The 23,086-nt window shown below is 39.2% G+C and overlaps 1 protein-coding gene across 4 annotated transcripts; it reads right to left on the reverse strand.

The window, feature by feature from the left end:
• Positions 1 to 244: 244 nt before the first annotated feature.
• si:ch211-180a12.2 lies at positions 245 to 20,377 on the reverse strand. 4 transcript variants are annotated; one of them, XM_041815669.1, is made up of 13 exons: positions 20,201 to 20,377; positions 11,513 to 11,833; positions 11,121 to 11,414; positions 10,661 to 10,966; positions 10,374 to 10,484; positions 7,655 to 7,816; positions 5,996 to 6,310; positions 5,864 to 5,914; positions 5,529 to 5,783; positions 5,103 to 5,450; positions 3,275 to 3,547; positions 1,625 to 1,900; positions 245 to 1,438 (listed from the first exon to the last, which is right to left on the reverse strand). In XM_041815669.1, the coding sequence occupies exons 1-13, from the start codon at positions 20,232 to 20,234 to the stop codon at positions 1,407 to 1,409; spliced, it is 2,778 nt and encodes a 925-aa protein (XP_041671603.1). In that variant the 5' UTR covers positions 20,235 to 20,377; the 3' UTR covers positions 245 to 1,406. The 4 variants fall into 4 exon arrangements, with proteins under 4 accessions (XP_041671603.1, XP_041671604.1, XP_041671605.1 ...); XM_041815670.1 differs by lacking the exon at positions 20,201 to 20,377 and adding an exon at positions 17,509 to 17,580; XM_041815671.1 differs by lacking the exon at positions 20,201 to 20,377 and adding an exon at positions 15,235 to 15,296 and having other exon boundaries at positions 5,996 to 6,226.
• Positions 20,378 to 23,086: the final 2,709 nt, after the last annotated feature.

A 23,086-nucleotide genomic window follows, 5' to 3' on the forward strand; every position in this document is an offset into this window, starting at 1 on the left:
TTTCCTGCCTCTTTTCACTGTCCTATCTAAAAAAAGGATAACAGTGACATTTTGATCCAACATACTCTTTGACTTAAAAATGTATAAGTGAATCGCTATCTTTAAGAAAAAAATCAACAAAAATGTGAGCCAATACAGAAAATGTAGATCAGCCTTTTCCAAACTTGAATATAATTTAGTACTTTATAATTTGAAACCTAAAAATATTCTGGGGCCCACCAAAAAACCCTTTGCAACCATAATATGAGACTCAAAAATGTACCTTTATTAATCACATTTTTTTGTCATAATCACAGAATTACAATGTAAATGCTTAGATTTCAGATACATTAGGGTGTCACAATGTACAATTAATAAGCCGCTGCCATCATCAGGCTTCTGCAAAGACTTAAATATTCTTTTGGAATATTTATGAAACTTTGTGGCCCAGCAGACTCTTCCAGAGTAGCATTTGCATCTTCAAAGACTGATAAATTCTTAAAATTGAGAAGAGAGCAGCATGGTTCATGTTTAATGGGGCGAAACCAGTTTATCCAACACCAGGTAAACCCTTATACTGGTCGTATACCAAACAAAATGATGAGGCCCAAGAACGGATGTAAATTATACATTACATATACACGTGACTCAGTCCTTCCTAGTTAAAATGAGCTCTTCTTCTATCCGAAATGAACATTTATATATCAGTAACGGAATTCTTGATGTCCAAAATGAATTGTGCCTTGTAAGAATTTCAGAACATAATCTGTATTTGGCGTTATGTTAAATTCAGTTTCAAATATCATCAGTTGGAATTCTGACCAGTGTATAAAGAGAAACACAAGGGGAACACGTTTGTTGAAACTGCTCAAGTACTAGCTATTAAAACTGAGAGGAGGAAGTCCTAAACTAAACATTTAAATCAACCAGATAAACCACACAGCACCTCCTCTTCTTCTCCTCTGCACAGTGAAGTGACAGTTCTGCGGTCAGGGTGCAAAGCGGAACAAAAAATTTGAAGAAGTTTATTTTAAAATGGGAAATGTTTGTGTGGCCACCATTTACAGACACTACAAAACCCTGAGACAAAAACACAATGCAAAGACAAACCTTTCAAAAAAATTCAATAAATCTACATTTATTTTCCAGTGCAGATTTAGAAAATAATCTGCGGGTTCATTATTGTAAAGTCTGTATACAAAAATATGGATATTTGTATAAATCATGTAGCAGTGAAACACAGAATGGAGGATAGATTAAGAATAATAAATAAAGATAAAAAATGTTGATAGCAAAACCACACCTGTTGATCACATTAAAGAGAGTTAGATAACCTAAAAACATGGCTACAGCTGAATATTTACCATAAAAATATACAGGATATTAGTAAATGGAGTACATTATATATGGGGGCTCTCATTATGGCTTTATGCAGTAGAGGAATTTTCTTCATTTGGCTCTGAAATAGAGAAAACAAGAGTGTTGAAAATGTATCATGACCACATTTCCTGTGCTTTTTAATGTGAGACAACCTTAGAGAAGTTTCTTCATAAAAAGGGATGCTAGACTCATTCTATTTAAACTCAGTGTGCTTATTTACTGCTTTTTAAGCTGTGAAACACCAGCAGCGAGTTGGTGGCCTTACCTGTCCAGGTTCGATAAACAGGAAGCCTGAGCGTGGGATGTGTGATCTCCACACTCACTCTCAAACGTGAACGCTCACTTTCTCGGGCTCCCTGCCTCAGGTTGACTTTGTTTATGTACAGGCCGCCCGGTTCTTCATCTGTGTCTTTGTCACTGTCCTCATCCAGCTCTGACTTCGTCTCTTCATCCCTGTCGATGTTGTTATTCTCCCCATCTACTTTTTCATCGATGTATTCTATCCCTTCAGTGTCTGGGTCTGTGACTGCTGCCTTCGTCTCTGGAGACAGAAAAAGATAGATAATTAAATATGAAGACATTAGATAAACTGACACAATGTTTTATGAATAAATACATAACTTTACCTGCATTCTACCTATTGGCTAGCAGGAGGAGTATTTTAGGGCCTGTTTGAGACCCCCAACAGTTGGAGGAACAGGACTTGATTTAAGGTGTTGTATCAGATATTTCTGTCCAATCAATCCCTTAAGGCGGTCTCCCATGTTTTTCAAATCAGTTTATATTCATAAAATAATGTTTAGCCAGTCTCAGATATGAATGATTCATCTGATAATGTGAATCCCAAACTTACCTTATTTCTGGGCTTATCTAACACCTGATTAAACACAGTTTCTGGCCTCAATCATTTGCTAATTCCTTTTACAACATACAATCCTATTTGCACAATAAGGCTGACAATATCTAGTATCAGGACCCACCACCATCTCCTTAACAACAAACTGCAATCTTAAACTTTTCAATCATACCCAAGTGATTCGATGAAAAATGGGTCAGTTTGAATGGAAATGGAACAAAATATATGATGAAACAAGGAGAAAAAAATAAAATAAAAGCACATCACAGACTTTTTTTCCCACATATCATGGGTTTGATCCCCCAGCTCCTGCAGTCACATTTGATGTGTCCTTGGGCAGGACACCAAACCCCGATTTACTCCCACTGCAGTGTGTAAATGTGAATGAATAGGTATGAATGGGATTATCTTATACTGTTGGCCAGTTTTCCATTGCCACCTCTGCTATCAGTGTATGAATTAATGTGAGTGAGTAGGTGTAAAAGCACTTTGAGAAGTCAGAAGACTAGAAAAGTGCTACACCAGCTCAAGTCCATTTACCATTTTGACCATTTACTTTTTGATTTCATAGCACACATCTGTGACCTCCTGACAACTGCTTTGTGACACACTTTAAGGTCCCAACCAACCTGTGGATAACCAAGGATCTATAGTATCACAAGGTAAGAGATTAGGGCACAAATTGCAAAATGTAGAATCTTAAATTCCATTGTGTTCAATGTTTATATTTCAATCTCTCACAGCTGTACTGAAGTTTGAGCTCCTATCAGTCTAAAACAGACTACAAGTGCTAAACCTAATGACTTTTCTTAAAAAATAAAGGGGTTTAAGGTCATTGGGATACTTGCAAAACATACATAAACTAAAGCATGATTTAAAAATTATTATAGTAGAGCTATTATAGTAGAGCATTTAGAACTTCCACCCTGTTTTAGATAACACAATGAACTAAAGTAAGAGTACCAGCTCTAAAAATAATCAGGTATAAGCTTTAAACAAAAGAGACTGAATTCTCTGCTGTTTAAAACACACTGTATGAACATGTATAAAAACATTTACTTATTGCGTGTCCATTCTTCTGTCTCTCCGGCTGTTTGCTCGTCGGACTTGGCATGCTCGTCGACCTCTCCAGCGCGCACAGACTCTTCATCTCTCTCTGTCCGTCGTCTCCTATCTCCTCTGTTTCATTGGACACCAGTGGTGAGAGAGCAGCTCCTCCAGCTGCCCAGACTAACTTGGCCTTTGGGTGCCCTCCCTTCAACAGGAGGGAGAACACGCCGACACCTTCACTGCTCCAACACACTGAGATGGATGAGGGAATGGAGGGAGCAACTGAAGGAAATGAAAGGAAAGTGTAAGTGAATAAAATATAAAAGCAAAAGACTAAAAAATATATGGAAGCCCTAGGAGGACATGTTTTTATACATTTATTGACACTTTTTTTGGTCTTTTTAGTTAGATCTTGACGAACATTCGCAGTAAATTTTGCAGTGTAAAGAACTCTGTATTGAAGTGTATATGGTCCTACCCCAGAATGGTGTTAAATTCACTCTTTCCCTAGTGTTAACATTTTTAGAGTTAAATTAACTCTAAATAGAGTAAGATTCTAGCACTTGTTTTCACTGTGGAGTGTGAATAAGACTTAACACTTCAGGTTAATCAACTCTGAAGAGTGTAAAAATTACTCCCAGCTGTGTTGATGATTTACTCTTCTTTTATAACAAATCAACTCTAAATCAGTGTTAATTCACCTCTAAAATCCAATCAGTTTATCCTTGAGTAAGAGTGAACATTTTGGCAAAGTTTAAAGAAATCTCTCTAATGTTGTGTTCTCACCAGACACGAGTAAAATCATTTGCGGGAGTCAATCACATGTAGAGTCAATGTAAGGATGTGAGTTTGCCTTGGGCGGTGCAAATGGCACGAATGAGGCAAATTTGCCCATGTTCAATGCACTGTTCGTTTCATTTGCTTCCTCATGAGAAAATATCTGGACCCAAGTGAATCACCGCCATAGCCAAACAGCATGGAGATCCTCCAATGACGTATGTATTTCACATCAGCCATGATTGTTGACAACTGACTGAAATGCTAGATATGGGAAGAGGAAGCCCCTCCCCTCATGCATCTTTTGGGCACTTGCATACATGTGGAGCAAAATATCTGTGCACACTGAAAATAATTAAGCAAGTAAAGTCCCTGAATTCCTGCATTCAGATATGCGTGATGAGGTAATCGTTCGCATCTGGAGTGAACACAACATACGTGTTCTTGAAATATTATGCTCACATGCAAGGGATGATCATGCGGCCAATGACGCTGACCTCTGACCTTAAAAATCTCTCTAGTTCATTCTTGAGTCAGTGTGGAAATTTGTGCAAAGTTCCAAGAAAGTCCCGTAAAACTTTTATGAGATATCTTTTTTAACAAGTCAGGGATGAACATAAGACCCATACTTTGACTATTAGCCCTTGACCTCAAAAATTTGAAAACATCCCTCAAAGTATATTTGAGATGTCTTGTTCTCAGGGATGATTGTACCGACAGATTGACAACTTGAAAACAGTGCAGAACAATGATTTGGGTCACTTTTTAAAAATCATCTCTCATGATCTGTTTAATGTTATGGCCTGGTTTAAACAGTTCTCCTTCTCTCTCATTTAACTGTATTTTGGTATTTGTGTGTCATAATGGATGCCATCATCTTGCTGGCTGCATAACAGATCTCCCAAATTAACTACATAACTCTGAAATACTGCTAAAACAACCTGAAATTAACTCATTATCAAGGAATACGAAGTGAATAAATGTAAAGAGTGATATCTGCTTAGGTTTTAAGTATAAAAAGGGTGTCTTATGCACTAAAAGTTCCTGTAAAAATACATACCAATGTCAACATTTCTCCAGTATCTCTCAATAGGCTCTGTTAAAGAACAGTGCTCCACTCTACAAATAATCCCTCCTCCTCTCTCTTTCTTCTCCTCGTTTGTTGCCCTCCTCCTCAGTGTGGCCGTGGCCCTGTACAGTCTGGGTTGAGTCTGCACTGGGCCCCACATCTCTCCTCCCTCTATCACCTCGTCTTCTCTGTCATCCCGCTCTCCCTCTCTGAGCTTCAGCCAGGTCACTGAGACATTTGGAGGGTAGAAATCTGTGATCTCACATCCAAGCGTGAAAGGCTGATCAGGAGTGGAAATGGAGCGGATGATATCAGACACACGTGGGCTCTTGATGAAGCCTGGTCAGGATAAAATATGATCATTAACAACTTCCAATATTCATTCTTAAATGTTTTTATTCTGTTGTTGTTTTGTACCTCTGGTCTCTCGTGTGACCGGCTGTTTTAGGGCGATATGATGGACACTGACCCACACTTTGGTGCCTCCTCTTTCCAGTTCACTGCGGGGGAGTTTACATTGACTGGAGGCTGAAAAGAAGCCTTCAGAATTGGGTCGAGGGGAGGATGAGGCCTGGGAGGCTACAGGGCTCAGCTCACTCCCCTCACAGAACCAGCGGAAGGTAATAACATCTGGATGGAAATGTGACGCCCTGACAGTCATGCTGATGACATCTGGAGGACAGAAACACACAAATGTAGCCCCCACAACCAGAAAGTTACACTCTGAATTAAAGCAGAAGTCTAAACCTTACCAGGGTCACTTGGTGTCTCAGCCAGCTGGATTTCTGATACTTCTGGAGCAGCTGAAATACACAAATATCATCAAATAACTGATAACTAAGGAAATAAAGACAACATGAGTGATAAATAAAGCATTTTCTTACAAAGAATGGTAAACTTCTCTGACACCCTCTCTGCCACAATCTTGTCTTTGCCCAGGTAGGATACCTGACACTTGAACACCGCCCCCTTGTGGATTGAAATCTGGGGGATGAAGGTGAGCGAGGCGATCAGCTGTTGGACTCCACTTCCAGATGAGTGCAGCGGCCCCTGAGTGTGCAGCTTGTAATACCCCATCTCCTCTCTAGAGGGCAGCAGACGGCCTTTCTCTGACACTGGGGAGGTGAGAGTTAGACCGTAGGGCAGATGGATGGTGGTTAGGGGGTTATAGAGGCAGTTAAAGTTAGATTTAGAGGCTTCTATCCAGATAAGAGGGGCAATTGTTAGCAGAATTAAGGGTAAAAGAGAAAACATGGTTGTATAAGCAGCTGCAACGCAGAATATACCTCAGAAGCCAATGCAATTATTACAACACATTAATCTCAGTCATTTTTCTGTCCACTTTCTTGGGAAATTGATATTGCACAGTCTTATTCATCCATCTATTCATCGATTATCTATACCAGTGGTTCCCAAGCTTTTTTCTTTTTAGCTCCCCCTACTTGTATCTAAGAAAACTCGAGCCCCCCCGGACCGACAGAAAAAAAAAGTAGTGATACTCTGGGGCCAAATTTAACATAAATTTTAACTTTTTTTTTGTGTGTGTAAATCCAAACAAAGTAGCCCTAAACACAAATTATTCCACACAACAACCAGTGTATGAATTATTTATAAGTATTATACCATGATTTCTGTTAATATGTGCAAATCTAATTTCTGCAACCTCCAGGCAGACAGAGCCTATACTGCTTGTATACTGCTTGTCTTCTTTGGGGTTGTGGGAGGCCTGTGCTGATCTTTGCTATCAGTGGACTCTAACCAGGCACTTTCACACTCAGGACAATTTAAAGTCACCAAACAACCTCATAAGCCAGAACAACCATAAAAAACCCATGAATGCATAGTGGAAAAATGCAAACTCCAGACAGAAAGACCAAACAGGATTTGAACCAGGATCTGTCTTACTGCAAGGCAACAGAACTGCAGACAGATGTTTGTGGCTTTTTGCCTTTATTTTGATAAAACAACCAAAAAGAACTTACAATGGAGTTTGTGTTAACCTACTACCCGCTTGGACTGTACCATAGGCCATGCTAACTCGCCACATCTACCCCTTACTGCACCCTAAAGGTGTGGACTTTTTTTTTTTTTTTCACTGAGGACTTCCCCATGTCCCTGGTATTATGCAAGGATGTCCAAGGAATGACCAGAGTAATGTCTTCCCTCCCTCTTGATGGCGCCCTCAGGCGGCTTACTCACCACATCTACACCCCTCAGTTTGGGGCCCAAACATGCCTTAAAGTTTTGCACATTAATAGTTGATATAAATATTAGATCTAAGGTCAAGATAGTTATAATCTGCAGAGACAAAAAAGGGCTGGTTGCATGTTCATAACACAGGGGCAGCAGGACAAATCAAAACAAGAGGGAGAAGAAGAAATGCCTGCACACTTCTCCCATGCAATAAAATGAAAAATAATTTTTGGACGTTGGACAATAATTTTTAGCTGTTCCTTGTACAGTAGTTGATGGCTCTGATGTAAGGCGAAACAAAACACTTGCCTGTAAACAGAGTGAATGAGGATGTGTCTCAGCTGTCTTACCTGTGAGGGAGGTGTCAGTGATAGGGGTGTCATTGAGGAACCACACAGCCTGGACTCGGTCCACCCTCCTGCCCTCTATGCTCACTGAGACCCTGCCCTTTTGACCGACTGTCACGCGTGGAGGGAGGATGATCCCAGAAACATTCAGAGATTTCTGTTTCTCTGAGATGGGGGTAAAAGAGCACAGATAAAGGAGTCAATGAGAGAAAATAAAGAACAGCTAATGCCAGATAGTTAGAGGATTTGCAGTCAGCATTTTTATGAGATCAGCTGTAACAACACAACACAAAACAGGTTTCCCACAACCTGCCGGATCAAGTGTTCCTAGAACTCATTGTGGTTTTATCTCTATGTATTTATTTCAACTACCATGGTAGCTTATGGAAATGTTTTACTGACATGTCAGTTAGAAACAGAGTTATAGTTAAACTTGATCTACTTTGAAGATTTGATTTTGGTTTAAAGTAAAACAGAAAAGTTCACGCATCAAGGGGTGAGGCGCTCGTTTGAAATTCCCTAAATATTCCCTAAAATATACTCATAGCTCCCAAAATTGGGTTCAGGTCCCTGGAAATTATTCACTTTTTAAAGCTTCTGTGATGATGTTTTCATTTTGTGGCAGTTTTAAAACAGCTGAATCAATGTCTGACACCAGTGGGTTTTTTTTGCCCATCACTTAATTGGTGTAACATTCACCCTCTCTCGAGTTTGATCATGAAAATAGGTCAGATTTTGTCCAGCTGGTGACTTCTGCCCAGTAGATTATCTCTTGTCTGATTTACCAATTAGGTGTGATGGATGTAAGCACTGAAATTGATTGAACACCACAGAAACAATTTGACTACTGTTATCTGTGCATGTCATAGTATTTGTCAATGGCTGATGTTTGTCAACAGGACTGATATCAGCTATTACCAATGTTAAACTGATATCTGATATACTGTATCTGTGCATCCCTACATTCAAACAGCCGTGGACACAGTGGAATAGAGTTCCCCACTTTACAGGGAACGCTGATCTTATTTTCATACATCATCTGTCAAGAGCCTATATGTGCTGGATCTAGTATCTGAGTTGCATGACTTGTGAAATACATGTAAACATGATAAGTCCAACTGATATCTTTCAAGTCAAATTTCTTGTTGTTGGACTATGTCCCAAGGTAATGCAGTTGGGGGATTATTTATTCTTGTTAGTATACACCCCAATCAGACCCAAACTATCCTATGCATTCTGCAAGTGCTCTGCAGTTTTAATGCTGGCTTTTGACCCTAAACTTCATGTTTAGAACCTACCTAAAATGAAGCATTTCTTTTGGGTTATCATCAATAAACCAGAAGTGTATGCAGTGATTCTGCTCTGTTTGTATTTCATTGGATGGGTGTCAGTGTTTAAGCAGGGCTGTAAAGCAGTGGTGAAGTGCAGGGTATACAGGGGAACATACCGAGTATACCTACTTATTTATTTTATCACCACAGTATACCACTTGAAATCGAAGAGCACACCCACTATACTGTATATAAATCAATCGTATACCCACATCTGCACACACAACTACACCAGTGCTGTGAGGCTTTCATCAGTCTGCAGAATCGGGATGTAAAGGAAAACTTTAAAGGACCAGGAGACATTGCTGTCTCTCTCATCTGCTCTCTATCAGTCAATAACACACACTATACCCATCATCTTTTCTGTTTTAGCAAAAGGACACGTCACTAATTCTTACTTGATTTCACATCGCTTGGTTTATAACACGTGTATGTATGAGTTTTTTTCTTCAAAACTTTGTTACTCTAATACTATCATTTGTAAAAAGTAACAGATATTGAATTGTGTAAGGTGGTGTCAAAAGCGTAGAAAAGTACTGAAAATTTTTTTCCACCCATATGCCAACCTGCTTCGAGTTCTCAGGAGTTATGAGGGAAAGGGGCGGGGGAGTAGTGTGGGTCTGTATACACAATGGGAGCTGTTAGTTAGCGGTTAGCATGGATGTATTGTTGATATGGTGGCAGGTAATCAGAGCTGGACCACATTTCCTTATTAAAACAAGTGCAAAGAGCCCCACTGTAAGCTCCTCTTGGCGGAAAAGACATTTTCGCTCTTCTTCCGACTGGCCATGGCGTTTAATCTACATCATAATCCACAGTTCCTAAACTACAGTAGCGTTTACCAGTAAATTTGCTGCAGAGCTGCGCATGTGTGTTACTAAATCACGTTTTGTCGCTCTGATTGGCTCGTGATGAATGTGACAGACAGACAGAACTTTCGTCCAATCACCTTACGAGATATATTTTTGAAGTCCTGCTCCTCCCAAATGCCTTGATAGCAAGCTTTCCCAGATGAATGAGAAATATCCACGCAATGGCTGTATGAAATAGTCTATATGGCATATCAGGTTAACCAAATAGAACGATTATTTAGGAATATCACTGGTTCAGTGGAAGTGCAGGTTGCTCCATTACTGAACTGTTGGTGATTTGTATCCTAGTTCTTCAAGTCGATATTTCAAAATGATTAGATCAGAGTAATGGGTAGGTTGGCAGTTTATGTTGAAGCCTCTGCCATCATTGTTTAAAAGAGGTAATATTTAATGTGATCTAAAGACAATAAAAGTCATATAACCAAAGTTCATTTGCCATGTGAATAGACACAACTTGATTTCCCTTGATTTCAGATTTGACACATCAGTAAAAACAATACAGCAACTGCACTGACTCACCATCCCGTCTTCTCCAAGAAAATCCAAAGCAAAGCAGGAACACCAGCACTATAGAAATACACATCATAGCCACTGAGGCTTTGGCGGCTTTTGTCAACACTGGGGCCTCATCTGAAAGGAAACAGACCTTTATATGAATCAAATAACTGAGCACCCAAAGGTATTTTAATGTGTTAGATTTTTCTGAGAGAATAACATTTGATTTAGGGTACCTATGTATCATACATGAAGAACAAAAGAATATGGGTGTGATGTGAATTGTACTTGCACTGAATTCTAAAGTCTACCTCTGGGATCCAGTTTCTCTAAGAATGCTGTGCCAGAGACTGGATGCACTACCCCAGGTTGGTTCACTGCACACTCCAATTTTCCACCTTGCTCTCTCTGCGCTGCACTCAAAGTGTAATAGCGTCTGGTTCTGAAGGTCCCATCGGGGTTCTGGTCCACGTTAACTGTCTCAGGGAGAACGGTACCATTTTGGAGCCAGGACACAGACACTTCCTCTGGGTAGAAACTCTCCACGTCACAGTAAAGAGTGAGAGGACTGCTGTCAGATCTGGAGGGCACGACTGAAAGCCTAACAAAGGGTTGATCTGAAGAATGCCAAAAAATATTTAGAATCCCTGGGAGCACAAAAGGCTTAATCCGATTAAGATAAACATTCATTACAGCTGAAATGATTGAAGGAACCAGCTTTACCAGTCCTACTGTGAAAGAGATATTTGATGACTCATTGTGTTCACTCACATGTAATGTTAAGTTGAAAATCCAGCTCTTGGTGGCTGCCACTGTGGGACACCTTGCACCCAAAGGTCATGTTCTGGTCTTCACGGGAGGGGAAGAAGGTCAAGTTACCTACAGCCATATAGTATCCATCTGCAGTCAGCTCACCTTCAACATTGTATGGAGGTTGAATGACTTGCCCGTCTCTGGTCCAGGAGAAAGTGACAGGAGGAGGGTAGAAACCGCCTGCATTGCACTTTAGTTGGCTCTCTGTTTCTAATACCACCCACTGCTGTGGGACAGAGAGAACAGGGGAGGCTAAGAAAGGTAAAAAGGGAGAAAATTGTGTAAAAAGAAAGGATAATATAAAAGTTCAGCTTAAATGTGCAAACCCTAGAATCTGAATAAGGACGTACCAAGGATACTAAATGTCGTGTTACTTGAGTGCTGCATTATGGAGTTGTAGCTGACAGTGCATTCGTAAACCCCCTGCAGGTCCAGACTGGCTCTGAGGATGGTCAGCGAAAAGTCCCCATTGACAAAATCCCCAGTGTCCCAGCTAAAGCCTTCCTGTTTTTGCTCCACCGCTTGACTGAATGAGGCGACGTCAGAGCCGTTTCTAGTCCAGCCAGCTTTGATGAGAGAGTTGTCTATTTGGCCCAAAGAAGGGGGGAAGGTCACATTGCAGGGGAGGATGACCCTTGAATTTGGGCTGGCTTGTATTTCAGATGGAAACACTGAAGAAAACAAACAAATTTTAAATTTTAGAGAGAAAAAACACCTTTACTTAACAGTGTGCTTGTTTTAAACACATAGGAAGCTAATTGAAATGGTTGTTAAACTGCTATCAAATTCATGACTGAGTCTGATATCAAGCTGCAAATTTAACTATGATTCATTTTCGTCTGCATGCACGAGAGATGAAGAGTGTTTTTATAAAAGAAATCAAGTTTCATAGCCCTAGCCAAGCTATCATATAGTTTAAGTTAGCATGTTTAAGTTAGCATATTTATCATGCTCTAATCTTCCCTTGTGAAATATTCTAAAAATACTGCATGAACATTACAAAGACTTCATTAGAGTTTTACAACCACAGGAACATTTTCAGGTTATTGTACATTTCCCTCTTCTATTGTGCTGAAGTCCTCCGTCCCTTTAAACCCACTGTCCTTAAGTTTAGCAGACAAGTAAGCCAGTTTTCACCTCTACAGTAAACAAATTTTGACTATTCAAAGTGCCTCTGAAACCCATATTTGAATCTTTTTTTGCCATAAAAAGAGCTGACATAGCCCAAAACCACAGTACCTATAGAAAGTTTCAAAGCACACTGAAATATACAAGGATAGTAGCAAACAAAATGTTTCTCCTGTGAAGCGTTTCATCTTTCAAAATGAAATAATTGTCTTCTTGTGAAAGAAAGTTTGTTTCCTAGGGGAATAAAACCCACCTTGTTCAGCAGCAGCTGTACTTCTGTTGTCTGTCTAATGTTACAAGTAGGATTGCTAATTTTGGCTAACATTAGCAAACAAAGATGTGGCTGTATAGACTGATTGACTTTGGGTCACTGAGTCCTCTTTTATAATTTGTCTAATGCAAAACTTTTTAACAGATAGCAAATGTCATTAGGTTTTCTCACAAATTTAAAGCAAAACATAAAAACTAAGTGCTAAAGTCTTGCAGCTTTAGCCTAAAGCTAACTTACATTTTCAATCTCTTGCATTAACTTTGGTAAGAACATACAGGACTAAACCAAAACTGCAGAAACAATACTACCTCAGCCTTGGTTAATATTTCTTGAGAGGTTTATATAAAGTAATACTTGTCATAACATTAAAAGAACCAAGAAAAGTTTTTGTCTTTTAAATGAAATTTTCCACGTCACATTCTTTCTTTTCACTCCCAATTGTAAATGAATAATCTAGGAACACCTCTTAAAATCAAAGTAAATATAAGGCTTTTCAGTGTCATCTGGCTTCGCAATCAGCTTAATCAATAACTAGTACAATAAATACCTGTCGGCAGGTATAAAGCTAAACACTTGAGTTTCTTTGGTGTTAAGTGTTTATTTAGCACTTCTTGTTGAGTGTGATAGATGCATCAATTATGGCAGGGTGACAGGAAGGAAAAGAACAAGAGCTGGGCTCAATCTGCAAAAAAGGTTCTACTCATCCACCAGTGTGACAAAACAAAGCTTAAAAAGGGACAAAAGAAAAAAAAGTTACCACCTTGCAACATATTTTAGTAACAAACATGAAATAAAGTAGCCTAAGGCTTATGTAGAAGTGCGCCATCTTGTACCATGATTTCTCCTTGTGATGTTGAGCACACCTCTAGACTAGTGGTTCTTAAATAGTGTGCCTTAAGGCATGTCTAAGTGTGCCACAGGAATTTGAAAAACCGTGTATTGTTACTATGACTATTAAACAACTACAGATACTATAACAAGCATAAAAGAGGCAATTTTGAAGAATCATCAGTTAACAATCAAATCATTCCTCTCCAGTAATCACATGTAGAGTCCACATCAATCTCTGTTACAAATGAGATTGTTTCTGCTGTTGAAGTAAAGAAATACTGTGTTGCATCATTTGTCTATGTCTTGCGCTTTTGGAGACTAAGTGAGGGCAGGTCTGATGTTGAGTCCTGTAAATGGTTCAGGACCATCAGTCCCAGAGACGTCATTGGGTGCTCACGGATAAAAATATTCTGTGTTTCTATCTTTGTCAAAGGGAGTTCCTCAAGGTTCAACACTAAGTCCTATTTAATTTGCAATACATTGGCTATTACAAATTTTAACATCAGTTTATACATTGATGACACATTTTTATACTGCTTTGCTGACATTGAACAATCAACCATTGAAATCTTTCTGCAAGCTTTTGGTCAGTTACAACCAAAACAAAGACATGCTATTTTCTAGACTCATAGACATTGTGGTCAGTTGATTACATACATTGAATGGAGAGAGACTGTGAATACAAATAACTCGGAGTCTGGTTTGATCACAAACTCACAGTCAAATTCCACACTGTTAGTCTTGGCAAACAAGCTGCACTAAAAAGTAGATTTCCTTACTGAAACTAAACTTCTTGATGCTGAGCAGAATACAGATACATGGGCTGACTTGATTTTAACATCTTTGCACACTGATTTTGTTATTTTTGGATGTGTTTTTTTGCAGTTGATACAAAAAAAACCCCATCAGACTCAATGTGCAAGGTTTGAGTAAGTGTTTTTTTTTTAGGATGAGGGAATTGGCAAATAAAAAAAAAAAACACATCCGAGAATTACAGACTCAGTGTGCAAACACCTTTGCACTGCACATCTTTGCATTTTATACAAGCACTTGGGCTGGACATGTCTTGAAGTAAAATGTGACAGGCATTGGCTTTTATTTATTCATAAAGCCTAAAATGATAAGGTGCCACCAGATATTATGTCTTTGTTAAATCCATCTTACTGTGACTGTCTACAATACTTTCAACCTCTCAGCATTCATATTAACACTTACAATTAAAAATGCAGAAACGTGTATCTTTGGTTGAATTCAACACTATGATTTTGAACTATTCCATCTTTTTGAGTTACTAATAACTGTGCATTTGCCATCTTGTACTTTGTATTATTCTGTAGTGCTGTGTATCTTTTACTCTAAACATAGTTGAAACTGAGAGCTTGCTCTCAATGACTCCTTAAGATTTAAATTAAGTTTGAATGATCATACTGTACGTCAGAATAAATAGCTGAGCCCCAGTCACATCTGACTTTATGAACTATAACTTTCACTCTTGCAACCTTATTCTTAAAACTTGAACTGATACACTGCCATTGTTTGCCATATATCAACAAAAAATGTAGGTCAGGAACACACTGACATGACTTTGACCAGAATTCATAAGTACTTCTACACTTATTCAAACTCATACCAAGTAAAACATATCATTATAGTAAATATACTCAAACTAATGGCTCACATTAGGACTAATTGCTGTAAAAGGCTCCTTTTACTGACCTAAGAATTCAGAGTCCACCTGAGATAACTCACAATCAATATTCCCAGATCCACCTGGTCTGTTTGAATGTTGTCAACAATACAGCTTTTGTAACCGGCCTATGAATGCAATGACACAATACTCACCATGCTTTATGAGAGCCAGCAGAACGACATAGACGAGGACTTTACACCGCATGGCCAGGCTGTTCTTGAGACCAATTTCTTATCATCAGGCCCCTTTGCTGTCTTATATAGTGCTATGAGGTGACAGGGGGGCGGGCTCGTCCAGCCACATAGGAAATAAGAAATATTGTCTCTGGGCCTCAGAGGAGTGAAAGGAGGCCCTTGATATGTGTATGTCCTCTTTAATAAGAAAGCCCAAGAGGACTGGTGAAGGGGAGAGATGTGCTGGGACACACAAGTGGGCAAACAGGTCACTTAAAATTCAAGCAGGCCTCTGGCCAAGGTTTTGGGGCTACTTTACATTGGTGCAGTGTTGCCATGAACAAACGGAGAGGGTAATCCTGCTGAGCTTATGTGGGCAAACACTCAGGCAAGACTACAACTCTTTTCTATCTGGGTACAAAGTTAGCATGGTGTTGAATTTGAAGGAAAAAAAAGATAAAGACAGTAGAATGGCTCCTTTTTCCCCTCTTTACAGGCTGTCTATCTCTCTACAGCTCCTGCTATGATCGCCCCCTCTGATTGGAGTTAATGTTTAGCCTAAACGAGCGCTTGATGTTTGAAGTAGAAGGTGCTTTCTGTTTCATCCCCCTTCTGAATATTCATTAACTCGATTAGCTGTTTTAAATAGCTTGACTTTGCTCTTCAGTTGGTCTCGGTGAACATGGTTATTTCCTATCACACAGGGTATCTGTGTCACTGAGCTGGAGTTTTGTCTCTGACTGTTTTCTTTATCTCATACCCTTACTGCTCCACTTTCTTTAGGAAGAGACAAAAGTGTGACTGGAAAGGTATAAAAGAAGGTGATTAATGTGTTCCATTTCACTGTTTGGTACTTTGTCCTCAAACAACACCAGCTCTGAATCAACATTTTGTTTTCTCTTCTTTCTTTTTCTGACATGCTCTTTTATCAGGACAGAAGATTGAGTGCACTTCAGGAGGCTTGGGTTCAGGATTTAATGGAGCACACAACAGCTGATGGAAAGAATGAAATAACTCTGCCAGTGTAAATGGAAATATTTAAATACTTAAGGATCTTTTTTATTTTACTTAAAATAAAATAAGCATGTGGCCATTTTTTACCCCAGAAATGTAGAAAAAAACTAGGTATGTGCTTTGAATGCTGTGAGATTGGAAAAGCATGAAAGGGACAGTTGGAAATGCTTAGGCTACACATTTAAGGAAACTAGGCAAGATAGTCTGGCTGCAGAACGTTCATCTCTAACAGCTATACTCTCACAGACTGTTCATCTGAGACACATATCTCAGAATGGATATATATGCTAAAACTTTCAAAATAAAATCAGATTTAACTTCAATTTAAGGGTAAGGTAAAGGTTGGGATATAAAAGTTAAGAGTCAAAAACCTGACCTGTAAAACCTGACTACAAAATATTTTATAAAGCCGAGTAAACAGTCTGCTTACAGGAAAAAAGCCTTTTTAACGCAGCAAACATAACTCTGTTAGCTACATTAGCTATGTTGATAATGGAGCTATGTAGCTTATGTAGATAAAGCTAAGCTCACAAAGCAGCTATGCATGTTATCTATCATATCAGAAAAGCTTAGTTAGATTTAGCAATGTTTGCTAAAACTCCTGTTGCTATAGCTACTTAGCTACTATAGCTATAGCTAATATCATATAGCAGCTACAATAGATATGTCACTACAATATCAGAATACCTTCCCCCTAAACATTGGACGTCCACAGGACGTGCAAATCTGAGCTAAATCAAGTCGGTCGGTCCAGGACCCAATCTGCACGTCATTCTGACCTCCAAATCAAGTAGTGGATCTGGACGCCGAAGTGTGACCTCTCCTGGACGTTGATATGCAGTTCAATATTGGAACGCTTGCGTACTCGTTTTTTTTCAACGTCTTGTGGACATGAACATCAGGTGCAGAATACTGACATAGATTAAACAGCGCATGAAATTGACATTATTCAATATACTGCTCACACCAGCATTTTTTTCTTCTTACACACATATAAATATATTTACTGAAAATAAAACAAACATCTTATCAGGCAACCTCGGCTATTAAGGTAGCTGCTCACAAGCGGAGTGACAGAAGCTAATCTGCACAAGCGTGGAACTATCGGCAGGAAAAATGACGTATGCCTTTTGTTAAACTGGAAGCTTGCGTCGCAAGCACAGCAGTAACACAGACTTGGTTGGACTGTTAAAGAAGTACAAGATTAAGTTAAAGAAAGTATATTTGACTGCAGGTTACCTTTTTTGTTCTGTAATCTCATCAACAGTCGTTGCAAACCAGTGTCCACTTTTTGCGATTTTGTAGGGGTTAACAAAGATGGCGAACGCTAAAAGTACTAGCTCAGCCCAGCTGGCCAAATTTACAGTAAACTCAAATGTTAATGGCGGATACTAAGTCATGAACGCCAGTGTGGTGAAATTCTCATCTGGGAGACACGTTAACATTTTTTTACTCAGAAAGCAGATTTTATACTGTAGTGTAACTAACACCACACTGGGAGACACAGTTAAGTGTTTTTATCAGCAGCTTTTTATACTTTCGTGTAACATAGTTGCGGCATCTCCATACAAATGGGCGTGTGCACGCAGTGAGGAAACCGATCAAAATAAATGTCCTGCACTTTAACCTAGAAAACAACATAGATGACGAAGAGCAGGGACGTGATGGCAGAGTCTTTGGAAGCTCTGAGGAGAAAGGCGATGCTGAGTGCATCTGTGTAAAAGTTGCTGTCAGCGAGTCCAACTTCATACCTAGTCTTCATCATACCTGCCCCCGCGGATCATGCGCCTTTCGCCGGCCAGTGAGAGCGAGACGCCCCGCTAGACGTAAGTGTATGTGCTTATGCTGCGTTCGATTGTACTCTGAACTTGGAAAAATCTGGGTCGGAAATTCCGACTTCCGAGGTAAATGTGTTTCATTGCATAAGCTCGGAAAACATGGCAGGCCGCAGTAAGCTGATGTTTGTTTTGATTTTTTCCGAGGTTAAAAAATTACTGTTGGTGAAATACATTAGCTACTTGAGGGAGAGAGAGAAAGAGAAACATCATATGCTGTAAATATGACATGGATGCACCAGCGAGGGGAATCCTGCATGCATTACTGAACTTATACAGGCATCAAAGCGAGCTGTGCAGAGGCCTGTACTGTAGTAACACAAATGCTAAATTAGACAACACATAAAAGTAGAAGTTGAGATGAAGTGACTCTCACGGTGTGCAATGCCATTTTGCTACGTCATTCTGACTGACTCAGGCTGCTTGGATCCTACCCGTGTTCCTGAGTCGGAGGCCCGAGCTCAAGGGCCGTTCTATTGCACTTTTCCGATTGGGAGGTCGAATTTATCTGAGTTCCAAGTACAATCGAACACAGCATTAGCTGTGAACCACCATTGTCATATGCAACAAATAACAATCATATAAAACGTCTTTTGGTCCGAAAATTACTTTTTCAATATCGCAGGATGTCTTTGCGAGGATTTATGAAATTTAATTCATGGACATATATCCGATAGTGAATGCATTTTCCCCATTTTTATGCAATACTGATCATATAGCCTATTGCAGGCAGCTCTAATGGGGGCCACAATCGTAGAATGTTTTGCAGGTCATTTTGTCTTCTAATGACAGACTTGGACATGTCCTGCAAAGCATTCTGAGATCTAACATCTAAAATTTTGACACTGAAATGAAGAAATACATGTTTAAGTCTTACATCCTGCACTGTTATCCTTAAGTTGTGTCAGTAAAATGTTTTTCTTTTCCTTTGTTTTTGTTTTCATTTTGTTCCGAACAGCTGCAGCAACTAGCTCATGCTGGACCATAAGGACAGAGTCCATGAAATTATTCACTGGCTCTTCACAAGTTCTCCAATGGCCTGCTTCAACATGAAGGAGAAGAAGGACAAAACATCCCTCAAGAATACAAAATCTATCAAGCAATACAAGGTGCTGTACTGAATTCACTTGGAGGGAAAAGACAATGCTGTCTGATCACATGCAGCTGAACATCTAAAAGTGATTCAGTGAAAAGAAGGGATGGAGTCATGCAATTTAATAACCCGGCAACTGAGGACTTCATAAGGACACATGCTTCAGAGCATTTAAAGCATGTGCCACAAAGAAGTGGAGGAGGGAGGTTCACAGACACTGTTTTGAATTCTCTCATGCTGTCAGAATGGCGGCATCTGGTGGCCAATAATGGTACAAATCTGACAGGAGTAATAATTGCTGACAGGTGTGTCAGGCTAACAGGTGTGCCTGCAGCCAGCATTAAAAGCCCAGCACAGTCAGGCAGAGGTCTCTCTGATCTCCATCCACTTCCCAGCCATGCATCCTTGAGAATGTAAGACTGTTTCTTTGTTTTACTGCACTTTCTTTACTATTTTATGTTAATTATACAAATTGGAACTTGATTGTTTGACTTAAGGCCTATGTTAACCTATTACTTTATTGTTTAAACAGAAACCATGGTTTGGATGGAAAATAAAACCTCAAAAGTGCTTCAGTTGTCATCAGCTCTTTAACAAGAACCTAACAAGTTTTAATAGTCACTCTGGACTGATTTTTTTGATTTTCATAAGGGGAATCTGGTCAGCCCTTTACTTTTTCTGTGTTCAGTTGGATTTTTTACCTCAGTGTTCACACTTTAATGTTCATTGTTTTATATTTTGATTCTTATTTGTGGTACAGACCAAAGATAAGGTAATTTTATTTATTGTATTTTGCTACTATTCTTTTTACAAACTTAACTGCAGGTTACGCTGACTACTGTTTAGTAGTAGTAGTGATAGTACTTCTCTGAGGCTGCTCCCTTCCCCCAGGTGCGCTGAGGCTGATTGGACACACCTGTCTCTGCTCAGACACAGCTGTCTCTGCTCTGCAATCAAGCCTGCAGAGACTTACCTCAGCTCCACAGTATTGCCAGCTACTCACCCTCGGTAACCTCAGCTCTCAGGCTGTCTCTCATTTATTGTGATTTCTTGTTGATTATTAATTCCAGTGCTGTTTGAGCTCGCCACTAATCCTGCGTCTACTCCTTTTGTGCCTCTCTCCATGCCTCACCACCCCCTACATGGGGAACCCCCTCCCTTCACTGAAATTGTTAACCAATAAAAACCAATAATCTGTTAAACTTTGTCATTTGTCATTTGGCATTTTGGGTTCACTACACCTCCAATTTCACAGCGAGTTTAAATTTGATGTAGAAAAGACGTTCACAAATAACACATTTGGACAACAATTACTTCCTATATGGAGGTACTGTAGGCGTCATTAATGGACGTTCACTAGACGTCGGAAAAAAGACGTCGTCTGGAGTAACAGTCTGCACCTTCAGGGGACCAAAATTAGATGTGCAAAAATGGCATAGAAAAGCGACCATGGACGTCGTCTGGAGTAACAGTCTGCACCTTCAGGAGACCAAAATTAGATGTTCAAAAATGATGTTGAAAAGACGTTGTTTGAACGTGTCTTTGCGCAGTGGGTATGTTTGCTAAAGCTCATGTTACTGTAGCTAACTTAGCTATAGATAATGTAGCTACATAGCTAATGTAACTACATTAGCCAAAATAGCTAAAGCTAAGGTCACATTGCAGCTACATATCTACATTATCAGAGTAGCTTTATTAACTGTAGCTGTGTTAAAGCTCACATTGCCAAAGCTCAGTTAGCTTTAGATAATGTCGCTCTGTAGTCAGTGTATCTACTCAGCCACCATAGCTAAAGCTCACCTCACATAGTGGCTACATGAGCTATGTAGCTATGACATCAGAGTAGCTAAGTTAGCTTTAGCTATGTTTGTTAAAGCCCATATTGCTTAAGCTAACTTAGCTATAGATAACAGTGCTTTAGCTACAGTAGCTAAAGCTAAGCTCATAAAGCAGCTATATAAGCTAAGTAGGTACGTTAACTATGTAGCTATGTTAGCTTTAACTTCTTTGGCTAAAGCTTATGTTGCCAAAGCTAATTTAGTGACATTCGCTTATGTAGTAATGTTGATTATGGAGCTATGATAGCTTTAGCAAAAGCTTATAAAGCTAAAGCGAGCCTCAGTTCGGTAGAACTCCGAAATTTTTCTCTGTTTTATTAAAAAATATATTTATTTCATAAATATAACAGTCTGTTTTTATGAGTAAAGTTGATTTTTTTTTTTTTTTTTTTTTGGTTTTTGTTTTTATCTAAAACTGGAAATATGTTGTACCAGCAATTTATGGCACTTCTTTGTTGGCCATATGGTATCACAGATGAACGGTCTGTGAGATTGGCTGTCAGAAATGTAGGCTACAGTCTGCAGTCAGACCCCTCTCAAAATAGGTGTAACTACACAACAGATTAAGCTATTTCTTAAAATGCTGGTTTTTGCTATCAAAGTACTTTGACTATTTGTCATTTCAGATGATAAATGTGTCAAAAATACTTCAAAGAAATTCCTACCAAATTTCTTTTAAGAGTTTCTGAAGAAACACAAGATATGTGTGCCCTACAAAGAGGATCAGCGCTCAGTGAAGAAGTCTAATCCATTACTATTCAAGTCAGCAGTGCAGAGCTATTTTAAGAGAGATAAAAATACTAAAAAATTAGATAACCTTGTTCAATAAAAAAATACATTTTATGTTAAAAAGTTTTTCATTATGGTTTAAAAACAAAGAGGAACAAAGTCTTTGTCAAGGTGTTAAAAAAGTTCCTAAAGTCTTTAAGGAATGCTTTTAGCTGACCTAACTGATTTATGTCATCATGCTTCTTGGATATGTACAGTTGTGTATCATCTGCATAGTAATGGAAATTTATGGAACGGTTCCTCATAATGGTCTGAGCTCAGAACCTTGCGTAGCTCCACAGCTAACATTCATGTGCGAACAAGACTTATCATGAACACACCAACTGAGATCAATCTGAGATATGATTAAACTCAAGTGAAGTGGATCCTGTCATTCTGAGTACTTGTTCAAGTCTGATAAGACGGTACATCATATCAGATACAGGACTAAGACATCAGCCCACATGATCTTCAGTATTAAATACTTGGAAACTCTTCCCACACAACATGGACAACACCCAGCAATTTTGATGACTGCCAAGAAAAGAGATTGTTTTCCTCATACCCTGCATCATTCTGTAACAGAAGACAATGAACAACGTCAGGTTGAGAGCCAGATTTTCAAGATAACATCACAATGACACTCAGGAAGACATCAGGAAGTCATCACACATTAACAGTCTGGAGCATGAGAATCTTCTAAATCAAGTCAAGTTTATTTGTGCAGCAAATTCTGTATGAAATTAATAATCTTCCTGTGCTTAAAGAATAACTATAGAGGACATAAATGTTAAAAAAAAAAAATCCTCTATACATTCCTGCCTTTCGTTCCTGTTCTTCTTGCTAATGAGAGTTTTGCATCTTCTGGTGTAGCCCCTGTACTTTGTTGATGAAGTCTTCTACCAGCAAAAGATTGTGATACCTTCCCCCTGCCCTCTGGAGGTTGTTGCTGATGTTACCAACAGTTGTTTTAGGGTCTTTCTTTACAGCTCTCACAACTTTTCTGTCCTACACCAGTGGTTTCTTCCTTCTTCAGGACATTTCTAATGGTTGTACTGGCTATGGCCAATGTTTGTGCAGTGGCTCAGATTTTCCATCTTCTCTCACCTTCACAATCCCTTGTTTTTCACCGACAGACAGCTTTCTGGTTGTCACGTTGGTTACACCTCTATAAATAGAATCTGCACAGGCAAATCTGAAACTGAGTGTAGGCATTCAGCACTAGTTACTGTAAGAGTAATCAATGTGGTTGGACACAACTAGGCAACAAAGCACACCTGTCA

Source organism: Cheilinus undulatus, linkage group 20, assembly GCF_018320785.1.
Source record: "Cheilinus undulatus linkage group 20, ASM1832078v1, whole genome shotgun sequence".
NCBI classification, from domain to species: domain Eukaryota; kingdom Metazoa; phylum Chordata; class Actinopteri; order Labriformes; family Labridae; genus Cheilinus; species Cheilinus undulatus.

Coding starts and splice junctions, on each gene's coding strand:
- si:ch211-180a12.2 (XM_041815668.1), bottom strand. CDS start 15,286: ATGCGGTGTAAAGTCCTCGTCTATGTCGTTCTGCTGGCTCTCATAAAG. Junction 11,834..15,234: donor GCTGGCTCTCATAAAGCATG/GTGAGTATTGTG, acceptor TGTTTTCTTCAG/TGTTTCCATCTGAAATACAA. Junction 10,967..11,120: donor TTTTCAACTTAACATTACAT/GTGAGTGAACAC, acceptor GGCATTCTTCAG/ATCAACCCTTTGTTAGGCTT.